This window comes from Toxotes jaculatrix, chromosome 16 (genome assembly GCF_017976425.1).
Source record: "Toxotes jaculatrix isolate fToxJac2 chromosome 16, fToxJac2.pri, whole genome shotgun sequence".
Taxonomy (NCBI): Eukaryota; Metazoa; Chordata; class Actinopteri; family Toxotidae; genus Toxotes; species Toxotes jaculatrix.
The window spans coordinates 22,800,637-22,820,286 of NC_054409.1; the positions used below are offsets into that span (position 1 = coordinate 22,800,637).

General features: G+C 43.8%; 2 protein-coding genes across 3 annotated transcripts; one reads left to right on the forward strand and one right to left on the reverse strand.

The window, feature by feature from the left end:
- Positions 1–278: 278 nt before the first annotated feature.
- si:ch1073-398f15.1 (cardiomyopathy-associated protein 5) lies at positions 279–4,120 on the reverse strand. The gene is made up of 2 exons (XM_041059656.1): positions 3,721–4,120; positions 279–3,242 (listed from the first exon to the last, which is right to left on the reverse strand). Exons 1-2 carry the CDS (start codon positions 3,843–3,845, stop codon positions 968–970), a joined length of 2,400 nt encoding a protein of 799 aa, XP_040915590.1. The 5' UTR covers positions 3,846–4,120; the 3' UTR covers positions 279–967.
- Positions 4,121–6,001: 1,881 nt separating this feature from the next.
- On the forward strand, positions 6,002–19,096 carry LOC121195248 (homer protein homolog 1). Of its 2 annotated transcripts, none has more exons than XM_041058579.1 (9): positions 6,002–6,207; positions 13,831–13,987; positions 15,199–15,330; positions 15,648–15,740; positions 17,395–17,537; positions 18,120–18,279; positions 18,370–18,480; positions 18,567–18,647; positions 18,793–19,096. In XM_041058579.1, exons 1-9 carry the CDS (start codon positions 6,137–6,139, stop codon positions 18,979–18,981), a joined length of 1,137 nt encoding a protein of 378 aa, XP_040914513.1. In that variant the 5' UTR covers positions 6,002–6,136; the 3' UTR covers positions 18,982–19,096. The 2 variants fall into 2 exon arrangements, with proteins under 2 accessions (XP_040914513.1, XP_040914514.1); XM_041058580.1 differs by having other exon boundaries at positions 6,009–7,282.
- The last annotated feature ends 554 nt before the right edge of the window (positions 19,097–19,650 follow it).

The window sequence follows — 19,650 nt, forward strand, 5'->3', positions numbered from 1 at the left end:
ACTCGTTTAGGTGAGTTGTTGTTAAGCCATCAACTCACAGCTGCCACCTGTTGATGTGGAGGATTAAAGATGTCTGTTAAAAGTTCAGAAAACATGGACGTCCGTATTTATAACACTGGGTGTCGCCAAATCCAGAACAGAACAGGTGAACATACGCCATAAAACAAAATGTGTGTGTGTGTGTGTGTGTGTGTGTGTGTGTGTGTGTGTGTGTGTGTGTGTGTGTGTGTGTGTGTGTTTTTTGCATTTATATGCTGAAGGAAAAAAAGATATTGCTATTTGGTGTTAAAATGTCTGTTTTAATATAGCATGAATTGCAGTCATGGCAGTCTTTGGAAACATTAAGGATTAAACAAAGTTTCTAAGCATAGGAAATCCATCAGAAGTAAAAGAGCTTGTGTGAATATACACCTTTGCATGTATGTATGGGTTTTTTTTTTTTTTGACTGTTTACAAGTAGGTGCTCAGTACACAGGCTCCTAGTTGAGACGAGGTGTCAGGTTAACAGCCAGACAGGTTTATTTATAACTAAAGATCCCCCCGAACGTCACACAAACACATGCACTTTCCCCCTTTTTTATTCACACTCATGACCCAAACCTCTCCCTTCAAACACACTGTGATTCATGCATTATCACCAGCCAGCTATACCAAAGAGACGGGGTTCACTTAAAATACCATCCTCTGGATATTTGATCAGTGTAGGACTGCAAATAAGGATTATTTTCATTATCAACTCATATCAGCCAATTATATCACAACTAATCAGTTAATAGCACTGTCTATGAAATATAAAAAAAGAACCAATCTGTTATCAGAATAGTTGCTGATTATTTTTCTGCTGACCAATTAATCAACTAATAAATTTCAGCTCTTGATAAATGTGATAGTGACTATTTTGTACGAGACATAAAGACACAACAACAAGGCACTTCACATTAAAATGACTGGAAATGCTGTAGCTTCTCTAAAGTATAATACACTGTCCTTTAGCAGGTTCAGTTGGTAAAGCAGCTGAACTATCTCCTTGTTTCTCTGGGTTAACCTCTGTTTTAGCCGATTCTGATGATTTAGTATCTACCTTTTCTGATTCTTTTTGTTTTGCAGCTGTTTCACTTCTTTCCTCTTCTTCTACTGTTTTAGTGTCTCTCTCTTCAGCTGCTGCAGGTTTTGTGTCTCTGCCTGTTATTTCATTGCTTTCCTTTCCACTTTCAGTTTGTGCGGTCTCAGTTTCCTTTGCAGCCAATGCATTCTCAGATGTAGAAACTTTGGAGGAGGACTGCATCGTCTCCTCTCCGTCTCCATCTCCTTCGTCAGCAGTCTCCGCTGGTGATGCCGTCTCTTTCTCCTCCTCCCTCTGCTCCTTTCCACCAGCCTCTTCTGTTTCCTGTACAATAACCTCAACTGGAGTCAGAGGTGTTAGGTCCAGGCATGCCTTAGGAGAGGATGCTGCCTTTTTCCTGGGAGGGGCAACTGGCTTTTGCATTTCCAATTCTTGTTTCCACAACATCTGATCTGAATGTGCGCTGGCGTGTTTCTCATCCACAGCTGTTGGATGATCATCTGTACTTTCCCAGTCTAATTCCTCCAAAGGAAACTCAAAGCTTGAGATGCTCAGTGGATCTGCTGGGGTTTCAGTGACTTTTTCTGCTGCTATTGAGACACTTTTGTTTGTCTTAGCTTTGCTCTTTGTCACTGATTGTGTGTCGTCCTCTTCTTGTGATCGAGGGAAAGGCTCCACGTCACATGGAGAAGAATTGGCGCTGGACCTGAAGAAGTCAGTAATTTCTTCCTCTGAGTTTGGCACTTCCCCTTTTTCAGGCTTGGACAGAAAATCGAAATCATACAAATCTTGAGTCAGTGTCCGAGGACCATCTTCTGGGCCTTTTTCTTTATGAGTTGGTACCACCTCCACTGCAGGAGTCTCATCTATCAGGACATATTTCTCTAAATACCCCCTGGCCTCCCGGTCTGAATGCCTGCTGTGGAAGGATTTCTCAGAGGTCATACTTTCTGTATCCTCTTCTTTTTGTCTACTGCCGACTGCTTCCTCATATAGGTCGGTGTAAAGGAAGGCCATGGCTTTGGGCTCCTCCAGCAAAATGGGGTCGATAATTTTGGGAGGTCCTTCGGGGAGAAAGATCGGAGTCAGGATGTCCTCTTGGCTCCCAAACAAAGTTGAACCACTTGGTTTTGAAGGGAGCCTTGTGGGCGCACCTTCAGCTCTGACCCCTCTATCTAGACTTTCCATGAGGTAATTGTCTGTACCCCCGTAGAAGACCTCATCTAGAAGCTCACTGGTGATTTCCTCTAGACTGACTGTGTCTGACCTGTCATTATCCACCGTTGTTCTAGTGGTGGTGTCTTTAGACTGCACAGGTTTCTCAGTAACCTGACTCTTGGCGGTATCCTCTGCCTCTGGTTTCACTCCTTCCTGTGTGATCACAGCAGGACTTCCTGGAGCCTGGGCATCAATCAGGGTGAAAGCCTCAAAGTAGTCCACATTTCCAGCAACTCCTCTGACTGGAGGTCTGGCCACTGGGGCCCCTGGCGGATCCATGATACGTGGACCTATGGCATGTGATGCCTTTATCTCTTGACCTCTTGCTGGAGCATTTGTTAAGGTCAGCAGCTCATTATCAATGGTCTCCTCATTTGCTTTAGGAAGAGGGCTCTCCTCCAGGTAAGATAAGTTATCCACCATTTCTTTGCTCTCCTCCTCATCCACAGTAGCCAGTTTAGGAGGAACAACAATGTTGAGGATTTCAGAGCCTTCAGACACTAAGCTGAATAGCCATTGCTCTTTATCTTCCAGAGGCTCAGTTGGTTCTTCTTCGGTTCCTTCTCCTTCGGTTTTCACATTCGGCTCTGAGAATCCCACTAATTCTGGCCTTCCTGAGATGTTCTCAGAGCTTCCTACAAGGACTTCTCGTGGTCTCTTCTGGCTGTTTACCTTCTCTTTAGGTTTCTTCCGTCTTGAAATCAGCTCCTCATCCATGACAAAGATTATCTTTCCTGCTGGACCAGACCCAGGTTTTGTAGGCCTTACTGCAGCCGAAGAGCTGAGATCCACCACTGGGCTTGCAGCTTCAGATGCCCATGGTGTGGTGCAGCGACTAGGGGTTGTCTCCCATGCGATCCCGCTGTCTTCGCCTTGCATAGTTACCATGGAGAAGGAGGAGTCCATCATCAGGCACTGCATCTTAGGCCGGACATTGTCGTCGTGGACAGCCTCACGTAAACTAAAGGTACAGTAAAACACAAACAATGTGACTGTGAGATAAAACAACATCAGTCACTGGCAGATATAACGCAACAAAATTCAACAGCACCACAAACTACATCCACTAAAATCAAACAAAAACTGAACCATATAATCCTCATGAAGGTAAGATGTATTGCAGGGCTGTGTTAGATTAGCCAGGTGTTTCTAATAAACTGGCAACTGAATGTATATACATGCGTTCAAAAACTCAGCCAGACACACACAGGTCAGTGGCATCAATGCAGAGTCCTCCATTAATTCAAGATTTCATATGGGAATGGATCAGATTAATGACCGTGAAATAAACAGTCTCCTCTGAGCTGCTTGGGATTTGTTGTAAATGTAAACTAAACTGTAAACTGGAACATAAATCTCATTACACAGAAAACTTTGACAGTGAGCTGCAGTAATATATCCAGAGCACAATGTTAAGATTTACAGTCCCTGATCTGCACCTGTTTCGAAGGTTCTCGACTTCGTCAGCGGCATCAAGGTTTTGCTCGGTAACATCTTCAGGTGTCAGCACCGTCATCTCAGCGTCGACATCCGACCGCGCAAAATCTTCTGTCACCGTATCCATTGTTGTAATATCTTGATGAATTTGCTTCAGCCTCTCACCACAACTCAGTGCTGCTCTGTTGATCACATTCTAAGCGAGCATGCTTGAGTTGAGTTTTCGTGCTCAGCGTAATCTTGAAATAGAAAACTTGTCTTCCAGTGTTTCATCTGAAGCATTCGCAACACGTAGGGAGGTTAATTTGTCATCTGTTAACACTGGTTGAACCCTTGCATTTGGTATGTACAATAAAAGTGGTTAATCTGGGTTAATTAGTGGTAGCCTGTGACTAATTTGAACTGTAAAAAAATTTTTTTGCAGCAGCATGAAGTAAACGTCTTGGTCTAAATATAAGTTTCTTCTGGCAGCCTATATCCAGTGTCAAGAGTCTGCCTGTCTGCCTGTCGTAGGCAGAAAGTGGGTACACTGTCGTCTTTGGTTGTTCACAGTTTATAAGACATCACACAAATCCCATATGTAGCTTTACCATTTGAAAATAAAATGGATAAATATGAAGCTTGACCACCACCACTTCTACCTTTATCACCCTTTTTCCTGCTAATAACAATTACTTATGGGTTAATGTGGTACTTTCATTTTCAAAATTTCTACATGTTGTATCTAAAAATCAGCTTTTCTTTACTCTTGACCCACGATTCTGTGAAAATGTCAGCCTCACACCTGTTTGTGTCTGTCTTGCAGTGGGACAGGGTTACTACGTGGGAAATGACAGACTGAGTTGGGGAGGGTTTAGTCAACAGGTCGTATCTGGGCAAAACTTGTCCTCATGTGCAAACTCGTCTCACATTCCTTCTGTAAATCATAAACTTTCCAAATGGACACGTCAGACTGATTAACATGCACTTTCTTCCTAATGGACCATACCCCTGATTTCAGTAATATGAATTGATTTACTTAAAACAGATAATCTTCAACACTAAAATACATAATTAAATCTGTGATGCAGTTGTTTCACAAGTATTTCTACTGTAGAGTTTACATAGGCTTTATAGATGTCTGGGGAAAGTCACATCCTGTTGAAAAAGACATATATTATTCAAAAGTTTAAATGAGTTTTTATGTTTAAACCAGAGCTCATGTAATATCTATTAATAATTTAAGACTGACTCTGATAAAATCAGCTGCCAGAGTTCTTAACCACTGATGATCATTTCTACAGTGCATTCTGTTACTTACACCATGACCTTACCTGGTCGGCGCAATTCATACAGACTTTCAGTTTTGTTTTACTTAAAACTACATTATTGTTTTTAAGCTCCTCGATAAATCTATAATGCCATTATTTTTACTTCCTTTGCACATTTACTAAATTTGAGACCTTCACTGTAAACCAATAACCCAAACTTTAATATTGAGATGTTTACTTTCTTGCCATTTTCCTTGTATTTGAGCCAGTCATGCAAGTAAGCCATATCAGTAACTGTCCAGAAGATGGCAATCATCAGTTGCACAGAATCATCATCACAGCTATACATCTGGATACATTATGTACCTGATTTAATTGAATATGAATGACATATGAGCTATGACATCAAATAGGTCGAATTTATAAGGCTGCAACCAACAATTATGTTAATTGTTGACCATAATTTTCTTTCTTAATCAATTATTCAGTGTATAAAATGTTCAAAGATAGTGAAAAACAACATATTAACATATTCAAATGGCTTGTTTTTCCTGTAAAACATTCAAAAACCCAAAAATGTTGAGTTTAATATTGGAGAAACTATCATCCCAATTGAGAGGCTTGTGCCAGTTAAGTTGACAATTGACTAGTTGATCGATCAAAGTTTTCAGGCTCCTTGGTGGAGGTAATAATAAGTCCAGTGCCATTTTATGAGTTTTGAAAACATAAAACTGAGTTAATTGAACTTGGGAAAAGTAAGAACAACACCTGTTTTTAAGTTTTAAAGTGGTCTGAAAATAAAAACTAGACATTTGAAGTTGAATGAACTTGAAATTTTCATTCTAACCCTGACCCTAACCCCCTGGGAGGGGGGTGGGGGGGGCAACATTTTGCCCCCTAAGAGGTAAATACGGCCCTGTGTGTAGTATAGTGCCGTGTACTCCTGCCTCAACCACTATTTTTGTGTGTTTTGTGAAAATATACAGCTTTATCTCAACTGCACACCGGATGAGATGAAGCACTTTCGCTGCCAGTGACGTAAAAAGTTCAGCCGGTAACGTGATGACGTCGTTGTCGTGACGATTCCCTCGGAGCGGCGGAGGACGGAGCTGCTGAGCGAGCGGAGAGGGGCTGACAGAGACCAGACGGGCTGGGGAAGGATGAGAGGATGAGCCGTCCGACGGAGCATCAGCATCCGCACCCTGTTCTGACACCGCTCGAACACGAATTCAGGCCACGGTAAGGAGTGAAGATAAAAAAAAAAAAAAAGACGAGAAACCGGGGGGTACATTTTGCCCGTGAACCTTCGGTAAATAATCTGTGGATGTCTGAGGATGTGATGCCGAAGCCCCCGGAGCATGCACCGGCTGTTTTCTGCATTTTCTCCAGAAGCAGGGGAGATGAAGCCCTCTCTTGAAGGAAGATGTCCGCTTTAAAGGACTTACTTCGCGGCTGTAAAACTCGCTAATCTTGGACGGTCTTGGTCGGTTGTTGGGGTTGTGTTGGAGGGGGGTGGGGGGCGGCGGGTTGGCGGCGGTGGTGGAATTTGATGGCACAGCGGACGGCGAGAAAGAGCCAGCGACTGAAACTGGGATTTATGAACAGTCGGTTTATTGAGATTGAAGGATGAATGTTTAAGGTTTTTTTTCCTCCCTCCCCCCCTGTTCGGTTGAGGATAAATATCTCTACATTTAACCACCTTTATCCGGTCAGATTTCACAGCTCACATCAGCAGCGGTTAACGGACCGCAGGTTAGCAGCGAGTGGATAACGTTAAAGCTATCTCTCGGTTGCCTGTTTCGACATTTTAACTTTTTAAAAACATCTATAAATAAAGGGACAGCCTCACCAGTTCCAGCTTAAGTCGTCTATAAATCACACTGCCGGTCCTGTCAGCCGGAGTTTAGGTCGCTAATCCTCGCCTGGGCATAGCTGAGGAGTTTCATTTAGCTAGCTAACGGTAGCAGCTACTGCCACTTGCCAGAGAGCTGCCGTGTGTTCTCGGTCATCATGCATGCACCGACACGTTTGCTCGGATGAAACCAAGCCAACACACCCACCAAAATGTTCCCAAGGGCATAACAGCAGCAACAACAACAACAGCAGCAGCAGCAAGCCATGTCGGACTGAAAACAGCACCGTGGCTCCGCCGGCCGTGAAGTCACAGCAGCAACCAGAGCGGCTTATTATTAGTCGGGGAGAGCGGGGATCAAAAAGCTGAAGCTAGCCTCCAGCCTGTTCACACCGCCCTCGGGAGACCACCGAGAGGAGCATTTTTCGACCCGATTCAGCCACAAAATCCAGCAAAAATGGGGTATGTAAGCTGCAGTGCGGTGAAATGTCAAGCTGTGATTCTCAGTCCACATGTCAGGGTTTGACTGACTTCGTTTTTCGTAGATCTGTGCAGCCCTTTGAGCAGGACTCAGCGGGGCACCGATGCTAGCCACCTATGGCTAACAGTGTGAAGCACCCCTGTCATCCCCTGTCACCTTGGCAGTTCATGAAGATACCAATAATAAAAAAAAAAAATGCCTGGCCCCTAACAAACTGTCCGAGATACAGCGCTGAACTACTGACAGCTGCAGCTGCTGCCCATCGTTACATCCACCCACAGCCTCCACACACTGATATTTTAGATCACAGAAGGCAAAAGATTAGGTTGAAATGAAGCAAACTATGAAGCTAACTGTTTTGTTCTGTTTTTGAATTGATGACAGAGAACAGGTCAAAGCAGTGTATGTTTTGGTACAGCAGGATTAAAATGATGTTTGGGAAGTAAGATATATGGCCATATATATATATATATATAGAGAGAGAGAGAGTTATAATTTGTGCTGCCAGAGAGAGAGAGAGAGAGAGATTAACCTCTTTAAATCAGCATCAGACGGTAATGATCTGGTCTGCACTTGGTTGGTGTAATGCATGTCGCTGGACCTGCAGATATATGGTGATTCTCCTGATCAAGAGCGACCTAGTTCTTACTCCAGATGAAAGCAGATGATGTAGCATGTGATTGGTTTGTTGTCATATTGTGGTTGGAGGGTGGGGTGGTGGTGGTGGGGTGGTGAACTGCTTACCTCCCTCCTCATGCAAAGCACATCCTCTGTAATTCTCAAGGCCAGTGGTTATAATCCAGTCAAACAGTCAATTCCTCAGACACTGAAAGAGAGCCTGTCCTGTGCGTGTCCTTACCCCTTAATTAGCCGGTCAGACTTGGCTGTTCCGACAAGCACTGGAGCTTCTGTTCTTGTATAATAGATGATTGCAAACACGCTGTCCTCCTGTAACTTGGCACTTACAATAACACTGTGTCCAGGCAGTATTTTCTACCCATGTGAAAAGTATTATGCTGCGACCTGTAATGTTCAGACCAAATTAGCCAACAGATTCTTTTGACCAGTACATTCTTTTGCTTTTATTGGTTGACAACAGTCAAACATGGGCCCGAGTAATTTGTTCTCAAAAGACAGGATTTGCATATGTTCTGTAACATATATCATTATGAACTGAATGTTTTGGAGGTTTTGGACTTTGGGTCGAACCAACATTTTAACATGTCATACTTCGGCTCTGCAAAGTTTTTTTGCACTATTTTTAAATGTTTGACTGACTAAACAAAAAAATGATGACAATGGCTGATAATGAAAATAAAAGTTAATCGCAGCCCTAAAGATAATTTTGTGAACAGCATCTCAGTGCAGATGTGTGTTTCTGATACAGATAGATGAGGGACAACAAAGCTGGACTTAAAACAGGGACACTGCACGGTTAGTGCCTCCAGAGCACACCAAGAAGGAAAAGCACAATGCATTTGCAAACATTCCATAACTTCTTTAATTTCTCTTTCACTTTCTTCATTTTTGCTTCCTCTATTTCCCAAAAGGGTGAAGGAGAAGTGACCTGAAAAAGCAAAGGACGTTCTTTGACTTTTTTTTTTAAATTACTTTTCACATTCTATCAGTGGTACAAAAAAAGCACAGGGCAGAAATTTTAAGAGAAAGACTGAAAGTTTCAGCTAAAATCATCAGTGCATGTAATGGTACGTCTGCCTCTGAAAGCTCTGAGCGCCGTGTGTGACATATGGGTGTGTTAGACTGGAGGTCTTTGCCTTGCCAAGCCCCTGCTGCCTCCCTCTCCGAGTGGGTTAACCGGCAGGGACACCGGGATCGGATTGGGCGAGTGAGCATGTGGGAAGGACAGGGAGAGACTGAGTTGGAAGATGTTCACGGCTCATGACCAGCCGGGAGTCACGTGGGCTGTTTCCATGACGACGCAGGCAGCAGCTAAGTTAGTAATGCAGGGTTATTTTTCCTGTGTCTGCAGCCGTCGGTGCTCTGACAGACGGGGAGCTTTCTCCTGTTGTAATCTGATTATTTTGAATCTTCCTGCTGTATTTTCCTTCACATACACTAAAGGTGATGAGTGTTTAGTCTTTGACAGTGGTGACATGAATGAATATGGCTAAGACTGTGAGGTGGACCTGAAACGATTAGCTGAGTAATTGATTTTTTTCTCTTTCTGCAGGGGTGAAATTCAAAATTTTAATTCCGCATTCAGTGCAATATAATACCTGTTTGACAGTCAGATCATATCGTATCAACACAAAACTTTCCACTGTTTCCTAATGTCTTATAGACCAAACAAGATTGATTAATAACAATAAACATTTGTGGAATATTTGTGAACAAGAACAATTTGGATATTGTATTTGGATATTATATAATTTGAATATATTAAATTCTGAATTGCTTGCATGACATTACACACCAGGGGGTCATACAGTAAAATCACAGCCAACTGCAATCTAGATACTAGACATTTCATGTTAAAGTTGTAATTTTACTTTAACAACTCCGGTGTAGAGCCAATAAACTGATGTGGTAAATATTGATATAATTCAAAGATCCACTTATTGATCTGAATTTCTGTCAGTTTTTATTTGTTTTATAGCTCAACCTGAAAAAAAGTTTCCTTCGAAAAATGAACCCTCGACGATTTCAGACTCTTGAATGGACGATCAGTCAGTTTGAACATGAAACCTTTTCAGTCGCAGATAGTGCACGTCTTTGTACACTGGTGTCTGTGTGTGAGTGTGTGTGTGTGCGTGCGCCTTCTGTTTTCGTGAATGTATCTGCTGGGTGTAAGTGGAGAACTGCTGATTTGATAACATCTGCGGTCAGATTCCTCTGTCCAAGCACTTGTCATTGAGACTTGAATGCCGCAGTACGTTTCATTGTGAAAAGGGATTATGGGCTAACAATCACCACACACTCTCACTGAGACTCACACCACCAGGGCCAGATTTTCATCTAGGCCACGCTGTCGGACTAATGACGCCCTGAAACATACAATGCAGTTTGGTCAGGGCGGCCTCCTCCTCAGCCTCCTTTAAAAACCACAGGTAACTGAGACTTGAACACTGCGTTCAACATTATTTCAGCTGTGGGTGTGTATCTTGGCCACAGGTATCAAGATTGTTTTGTGTGTTAATGTAAAAAAGAATTACTATCAGTAGATATAAGTCTCAATATGACTGTCAGCATCGATCATACTATACATATCTCTCTTTACATCATAATACTAGGTCTTCTTAGCTGTGCTCTGCAGAGCTAGAACAGCGCTGTGTCTTTATTATTGTGTTGTTTTCTGACATATCTGCCCCCGCCGCCACCAGACACACCAACAGTGTCTCCGCACATTGTTCTTCTGTTTTAATGTCGCAGTAACTCTTTAAAGACCCGCCGCAGAGAAACGGGAATGAAATGAAAGGCTGCGTTTTGTCTTGAAATCAAGGATCTGTTATTTAAAAAAAATTAGGAAGCATTTCTTTCTCGTAAATCACAGTGAACAAGAACAGCCAGCTTTGGAGCCGCCCTGACCCCGTCCAAACCGGTCCTGAATATGTAGTTGGCCCACATGAACTCGAGAGAATGAACTCTGCTGCATTAAATCCAAAACTTTATTTTCATCTCTTCTCCTTTTTTGGTATGAGTTTACTCACACACGTACATAAATCCTACATATCTAACACGGATATCAACATATATATTGTACAGTATGTTCCTACTGTCTCCACTGTTGAGCTGCCGGCGTGTGAGCTGGTGTGAATCTCATGTACGCACCCTCACACTGCCACCGTGTCTCTGATTAACAGCGTCTATCTTTAAATAACATCTGCCGAGTCTCCGTTATGCTGACTTAATTAACACATTGAGACGTGACGAGAGGTTCCCAGAGAAGGGAACAGTCGCCGTGTCCCAGAGGAGACCTGGGACACTCTGCTCCCAGCCAAGCAATCAAATCTAGTTTCCCTGGAAGCCTGGCAGATAGACGTCTGAGGAACTCGTAGCCATGATAAAAACTTTTACTTTATCAGCTTATTGACTAATTGTAGGTGGAGGACTGTAACAGGACTGTAGCTGCTGTCCCTTCTAGGATCAAGAGTCCTTTTGTTTATTTTTGTCCAGAGGTGCAGAGTGACACAGGTGTGTGAAAGAGGATCTGTGACTTGATGTAGCTTTGGTCTGGGAGGGATCATGCTTTGCATTTTGGATATCCACTTTGCATTTGATACCTGTGCCAGATGTAGGTATCAGCATTTATCAACATTGTTATCTGCATTAATATTATTATTCTAATTTTTTTCAGACACACTAGCGCTTTGGCTCTGTGGACGGCAGCGTCCGTCAGTCCAGACTGAATTATCTCCACTGTGCATTATTTTTAGTGCTGATTGGCAAATGTTATTGTGCTAATATGCTAAACTAAGGTGGTGAATATGGTAAACATCACAGAAACTTTAGACTGGTACCGACTGAATTTTCCTAGGAGTTGTTTCAGCCCAATTGTTGCTTGAGTTTCTATTGTGAAAGAGTATTTGAAGGTGGGCCACAGTATTCAGCATCCAGAGGGCACCATCAGGACACACACACACTCCAGTACTGTGAGAAATTCAGATCCTTATTATTTAGCACCATCTGTCTGTCTGCCCAGATGTCACACCAGGAGAAGTGTTTGTTGTGCATGAAGAACAGAGCGATGACATGTAAATGAGCATTAAATTATCAGCTGCTGAACACAAACAGATCCACGCATGCTGCAGATTCAGCTCTGTCATATCTGCAGATGACCATCGTTTTCAGTGTCAATTTATCTGCCAGTTATTTTCTCTATTAACAGACGTCTGAGATTTAGTTTCCTGTCAGCTGATTAAGTGATTAATCGATTCATATTTAGCTTGTTTTACTCTTAATCCCAGACCCTGGGAGCTTTTCATCCATAGCAGTGTTTGGAAGCTGCCCAGTGCCTGCTGATCTCTCTGTACATTGGCACAGGTGCTTCTAGGTCACCTTTGGCGTCGTTGCCTCGCTTCACCCTCTCTACATCAGGTGTACGCCCTGCTCGCCAAGTCTGGCCTTCACACGTACGAGGCCTCACATATAACACCCTGCTGCTCCTCTATAACCAGAATCATTCGTGCATGTCACCCTGAGCTGCCTGTGACAGGTGCCACGGGCGTGGAGGCGGAGTCCAAAATGAAATGGATGACACCCAAACACTGGCAGCGGCTCTGCAGCCGCACCTGCCGAACAAATGTGGAACTGTACCAACTCTGTGCACGGTATCGATCTGAACCCACAGGCTCTTGTTAGCTCCAATCAATGGACCTGTGTTTTGTTAATCAGTCTAATCCCTGCTCTGTCACGCAGTTTGCTCAGGAGCTGCACCAGCATCGAAGACGGTTATCGAGCGTCTTTGCTGTGATTTGTGACAACCCCCCCCCCCCCCCCCCCCCGCCGATGCTCAGGCTCTTAGGTTTGTCTGTCATCGTCTCTGAAACCGCGCGGTCGCTGTGCTCACAGTGAGATGATGGTTGTCCATGTCTGTGTGGGCTCAGCCGCATTGTTCAGCTGCTGTTATTTTAAAAGCAGAAACAAATTAGCATAAATGCTCTTTCTTTTGCTGCTTTTCAAAATGCATAATTCCTCCCTGATTTTATCTCAACCGCCCACACGAGGCAGTAGGTTTGAAGAAAGACGCCCCTGTCTCTGTCTCCGTCTGTCTCTTCTCTGCCTGTCCTGCATCCAGGTTACATGCTGCATTTCTTATTCAAGGCTTTTTTTCCTTTTCAAATCATCTTCAGTGTTATTCCAATTTTGTTATTTCAGTGTCTTATTTCTCATACTGAGTCAAAGAGAAATTAATATGTTTATCTGCCACTTAATAACATGACAGGTGAAGAGGGAGATTGTACATTCATACATAAAGCCACTTGTTGTTGGTGTGAACTGGTAATGCAACAGCCCAGCAGGAAGGTGAAGTATGGATGTCTCTCACCTTCCTCTGATTCATGCAACTGGGCGATGAATTTAATTCATTGATTTAATACCAATTAGCACTTTTGCACGAGGTGTAAAATCTCTACATTGTGAAAATCATGGTATTACAATGGAAAATGATTGTGCGCACTGATCTTCTTCATCCTCAGTTTATGTTTGGTAACGAGGTATCAAACCCACAGGGTCACCTGTATTTAAAAAAAACCCCACCTGTATAATAACCACAGCTCTGCAGGTGCTCTTTTATTATTCTTGCTCAGGTGTAACACGCTTGTTTCAAACATACTCCAGCTGAATTGTCAGTGGCAGCAGTGGCGACTAAAATGTTTGTCAGACACGAACAAACTGCAGTTGTCTGTCGTTTCATCTATTTAGGTTTAACCAGAGCCTGTTTTTCCTCCTCACAGGCTGGTGTTTTGGTTAGACGCTGTGTATTTAAGGCAGCTTGACCACAGAGCTAAAGACACTGACTGTCCCATCGCTCCCTCCCTCTGTTTCTTCCTGTCTCTCTCTCTCTCTGCAGAGAGCAGCCCATCTTCAGTACACGGGCCCACGTCTTCCAGATCGACCCAAACACCAAGAAGAACTGGGTTCCCACAAGTAAACATGCTGTCACAGTCTCCTACTTCTTCGACAGCACCAGGAATGTATATCGGATCATCAGCCTGGATGGGTCTAAGGTGTGTGCGTGTATGGCAGTCACTGCAGTGTTTGTGTATTCATGCCATAACTGCAGCTTGTACTAACTTTACACCAGTTAAATACGTTAAATGAACCTGCCAACCACCGCTCAGTGCTCTTAGTCGCATCATGATCACAAGAAACACGTGAATGTCAAATTTCACCTTCTCACACCTGAAAAGGGAATTAACTTCCTGCTTGACCATCACGTCAGTGATGATTTCGTTCTCAGAGATGCTGTGATACACCCAAAGTTTTAAATATTAAATCAATCGTTCAATCATTATCAAATAGAATACCCTCTTTGGTTTACTCCATGGAGATCAATAAAGTTTTAACCATCAACAACAATCAGAAACTTTAGTATTTGTCAGTTCATCACACGTCCTACACTCAGCTTGCTCGACTCGTTTGCCTCGGCCCGGCCTGTCTGTGCTGAGGCAGTGAAGGGGCGGTCGGGCCTGTCATCTCTATGTGGCAGTGATTATTTTAGTCTTGAGAGAGGTGCAGGGGTGGAGTTAGCATGGTTATGTAAGAGCCTCTCTGGGTGACTTCGTCTGTTGTTGAACCACCAAGTGTTCGGCTGGAAATAGCAGAGATTGGGTGGGCTGGTGCTGGAGGACATTATCATCCAGACAACAATGAGTCTTCACGGCAGAGAGAAAGTAAACAAACACAGAGACGCAGCTTAATGATTATGTTGCTTTCCCAATTCCACAAGTGAACAAACTTTTTTAAATGTGTTTGGGAATGAAAATCCACATGCCAGTGGATCTGTTGTGCTTATTTGGTATTTCGAAATAAGGGAAAAGAAGAATGAATACTGGACTTAAGCTTACAGGTGGAAGCAAACAAACTGAAAAATTATGTTAATGTTCTACATCTACAATCTTACACAACAGTAAATTTGAGAAACACCAGCAGCAGGTCATTTTTTTTAAACTATAAACCCTCGCAACCATCTGTGCTCGCCTCTCTCCCTCCCACACTGATCGATAACGTTACAGTCAGCTGGGCTCACTTTAGAACTCCTCATTGACTGCTTCCTGTTTACCAAACAGTGGGAATACAAACCCACGTCTATACAAAACACACACACACATATCCCCAGTCCCAGTAGATGTCAGACATCCAGCTGCTTACTTTACTTTTACCTCTGAATTTGAAATGCCAGTGTGCGGCTCAGTCACGTGCCTTCTGTCCTCCACAGGCCATTATCAACAGCACCATCACCCCCAACATGACATTTACCAAGACGTCACAGAAGTTTGGCCAATGGGCCGACAGCCGGGCCAACACCGTCTACGGCCTCGGCTTCTCGTCGGAGAGCCACCTGGTCAAGGTGAGAGCGCGGGACACAGACCCACAGTGTGGCCCCAAGACACGGAATCTAATATAAGAGTGTAAACTGTGTAAAAAACAGATCAGTAACATGTTTCACGACAGCAGATATTCATGCAGAGTGAAGAGAGCAGCAGTGTAACCGAGTCTTCTGCAGAGGCTGTTGAATTATGGGTTGTTTGGAGCCTCACTGTCTCTAGGCTGTCGAGTGTTTTCACTGTGTTTATGGAGTTAATCAGCACTAAAAGTCGTCTTATGATCCGGGTTGTGTTCATATTCAGGCCAGTGCGGTTGCTCAGTTGCTCCTGTTGCTTTTAGTTTGCAGAGAAGTTTGCTGAGTTTAAGGAGGCGGCACGATTAGCAAAGGAGAAGTCTCAGGAGAAGATGGAGCTCACCAGCACTCCCTCTCAGGTAACAAGTCCTTACAGACGTTTTACACTTGGAGCCTTTTTTTAAATTTTTCTTAAAGACAGGAACTTTAATGTCACAGATGGTTTCAGGTTGGCAAACGACCGCGGAAGAGGGGTGGCCACGATATCTGAGGACGTCACCTGAGGCTGTAGGAAATTGTGTTTTAAAGTTTCAAAGACCTAAATATTAATTTGATTAATAGAGAAAATAACTGTCTGATTAGTCTGTATTAAAAATAATCATTACCTAAGTTAATTCTGAGCTTTTGATCTGAAAGAAAAGTTTCCTTCTTGACATATTTAACATTTTCCAAGCATAACTACCTCCCATGAGAAATAAATGTAAGGATGTGGGACAGCTCGTTCAGTGCAGCTTACCATTCTTGTAAGCAGTTGTTTTTTGCTTCACTCACTTCATGCTGTCACACTTCATGCTGTCACAGAGCAAACGCCTCGTGGCTTGTTTTGCCTCCTTTCTCCCCTCTAACGATTTCTCCTCAGGGTGGCGCTGTAAAAAGGAACGTGTTGTCAGTCAACAAACCTGGTAAAAAGAAGGTAAAAAGAAATGGAGAGAATCATTTTCATGACTCTGATCCGACGGCCCCTCTTTCCCAGTTTTACCTGCAGTTAATGATATGAACTCCGCTCCCCTCTGGTGTTTTCTACAGGACATTAAGGATTAGAATGTTCTCTTATACTGTGAGAGCACAATGCTTTTTGCATATCAATAAAGCTCAGGCTTATCACTTATTGTCATTGTTTTGGTATAATAAGCCGGTATTTCTTTTCGGGGACCACCCTGTCATCAGTCTTTAGCAACCTCGTCTATCATCCTCATGTCAGATTAACAACCAGAGGAACCCCGTCTCCCGCTGACGACCCTCCACTTCTCCCTTTCATGCTCTCACAAAGTGACAGTCGGCTGTAATTAGGGACGTTTGAGCCGTCGACAATCACAAGTGACAGCCATTATACACAGAAGAATGAGAAAGGGACAGAGTGTCTTTAGAAAAATGGAGTCAGTAGTGAATACACTCAAAAAGTGTGGCATTTAAAGCTTTCAGCTCTGAACTGAATGAACAACAAAAAGGAAAACAGAGTGGAGACATCCTGTCTTCTGAAGTTATGTTTGTGTCCAGTAGCCACGAGGAGGCTTAACAGTTCAGAGATGAGCAGGTTCCTGATTCAGATCATCCTTTACTTCATTTCAGCTCAACGTCCTGTTCATTTTTGAGAGCATGGAGTCATCAGCACTTTGTCATCGAACATTTGTTGTGTCTAAGAATCTGGGAAAGACGCTTGTTCGCTTTCTTGAGGGGAGTTCACTGAGAAGATAAACATCTGTTTCACGTCTGTACTTTAAATACGTAGCTACAGACAGCAGCTGATTAGCTTAGCTTAGCATGAAGGCTGGAAATTAGGGGAATCTGCACACCTATGAACAGAGCCAGGCTAGCATTTTCCCCCTGTCTCCACTCTTTATGCTAAGCTAAGCTAAGCTAAGCTAACTCTTTCCTGGCTCCATGTACAACAGACACACATGAGAGTGGTGTCCATCTTCTCACCTGGCTCTCAGCATGCAGGTGAATAAGCACCAGGCTGTTGGTGATAATAATAATTTTTTTTTTTCCCGTTTCACCGATGTGATGAATCAGGAGTCGGCCCCGGGCGATCTGCAGTCACCTTTGACCTCAGAGAGCATCAACGGCACGGACGACGAGAGAGTCACACCTGACACACCTCAGCACACTGAAGCCAGAGCAGAGCCTTCCCAGAATGCACTGCCCTTCTCACACAGGTAAACCACACAGCCAGGTAAACCTGAGTTTATCACCAAATATTTCTGTCTTTTACGGGACATGATTTATTTAATTCTTCCAGTTTTCCCTTCTGTTAAATGATGATTTAATTGTTCACACGTCCCGGTTATGAAACCCTCACAGCCAGGAGTGTGAATGAGAGCGTTACTTTGTCCGTTAGCGACTCTCTGGAGTTGTGATCTAAAATGAAATTGACACAGCGCTGAATGTGTCGATCGATTCATTCATTATTAAACCTGGTCCCCCGGGCCTCTGGACAACATAAAGGCATTACATTAAAACACTGCACTAACACGATCAGTCTCACTGAGGTGTCGGCTGTGCTTCAGGGGATTTCACTGCAGCACAAACTTTAAAAAAGAAATTCAATTTTTTTTTAAATGCATTTTTAAAATATAAAAATTTACATTACAGGCTGAATTGTAAAGTTTCCTGGTTAAATTCTGCATCACGGATTTGAAAGAGAAACTTCGGGAAAACTAACGGGCAGATTAATCGATGATGAAAATAAAAACGCAGCCCTGCTGAGGCCTCTGTCTCCTCTTCACATCTTCTTCCAGTTCATCCAGCATCAATAAGCACTGGGAGGCGGAGCTGGCGGCTCTTAAGGGGAACAACGCCAAACTGACAGCAGCTCTGCTGGAGTCCACGGCCAACGTCAAGCAGTGGAAACAACAGCTGGCGGCCTATCAGGAGGAAGCTGAGAGGCTACACAAACGGGTAATCACATATCTGATTTACCCTATGTTTGTTTTTGTTTTTGTTTTTTTTTTTACTGTGCAGTGATGAAGATTTCTTTCTGTTTTCCAGGTGACGGAGCTGGAGTGTGTGAGCGGACAAACCACGGTGATCAAATCTCAAAAGACAGAACTGAACCAAACGATAGAAGAGCTGGAGCTGGCTTTGAAGGCCAAAGAGGAGGTACGAGCGGCGACTCGTCGGCGCCTGCCAGCTCTGCGACGTGTGCATCTCATCTTAATATTTACTCTCTCTGTTCATACCTGCAGGAGTTAGAGAGACTCAAAGCAGAGGTGGAGAGTGCCAACGAGTTTCAGTCTCAGAAAGACTCCCTTACACAGAAGCTACAGGTGGGTGGAGCACTGTAACCTCTGTAAACTGATTCAAGTGTCTCAGGCAAGACATTTTTTTTATCTGGACAAAGAGAAAACAAATCCAGAAAAGTGCCTCTCGCGTTTGGAAGATTTTACCCCAGCCCTGTCTCCCGTGTTTCAGGACACGGAGTCGAGGAACCAGACGCTGGAGGCCCAGCTGAGCGACCTGGAGCAGCGCCTGGAGAGCAGCCAGCAGGAGCGAGAGGCCTTCCGCAAGAGTCTGCGCTCCCTGCTGGAGCTGCTGGACAGTAAGATCTTCGAGCTGACCGAGCTGCGGGACACGCTGGCCAAGCTCCTGGAGGGCAGCTAGAGAGGCAAACACACACACCGACACCACCACCACCACCCACACCCAACACCACCACCACCACCAACACAGCAGCCAGTGCTCAGAGAGCCGCTCTAAAGAAGAACTCACCTGCATGTTGGCGCTCACGTTTTCACCGAGGTGTAGAACAACTTGAATTCTCTCCCACGTGTATAAACGTGAAACGTGTAAAAGAGTTTGTTTACACGCGACTTTATGCATTAACGCCACACACGTTTTTCTACGTCCACGTCGTTTACAAACAGCCAAGTGAAGAGGGCTTTGCTTGGGCCACGCCTTCCCTCCGCTCCCCTCTGGGTTATTCTTGACTCTCCGACGACACAGAAACTCTGAATGAATCTGTTCAGGATTTTTTTTATCTTTATTTTTTTTTGTGTGTGTGTGTGTGTGTGTGTGTGTGTGTCTTCATTTATTGAGACTTTTTCGAGCTTCGCTTTGGTGCATTTCGTTGTCACCTGGAGCCTGGAGCCTGTGGTTGACTGGTCCCCATCTTCTTTTTTTCCTCTTCCTCACTTTTCTCAGCCACTAACGCTCATCATCGTCAGCCAAACGAGAAGGACTCCAGCTATTCTTACACTCTGAGATTGATTTTTTTTTTTTTTTTTTTTTGTTATTTGAACTCTGGAAGGTCGAATGTGGATGAAGAGACAG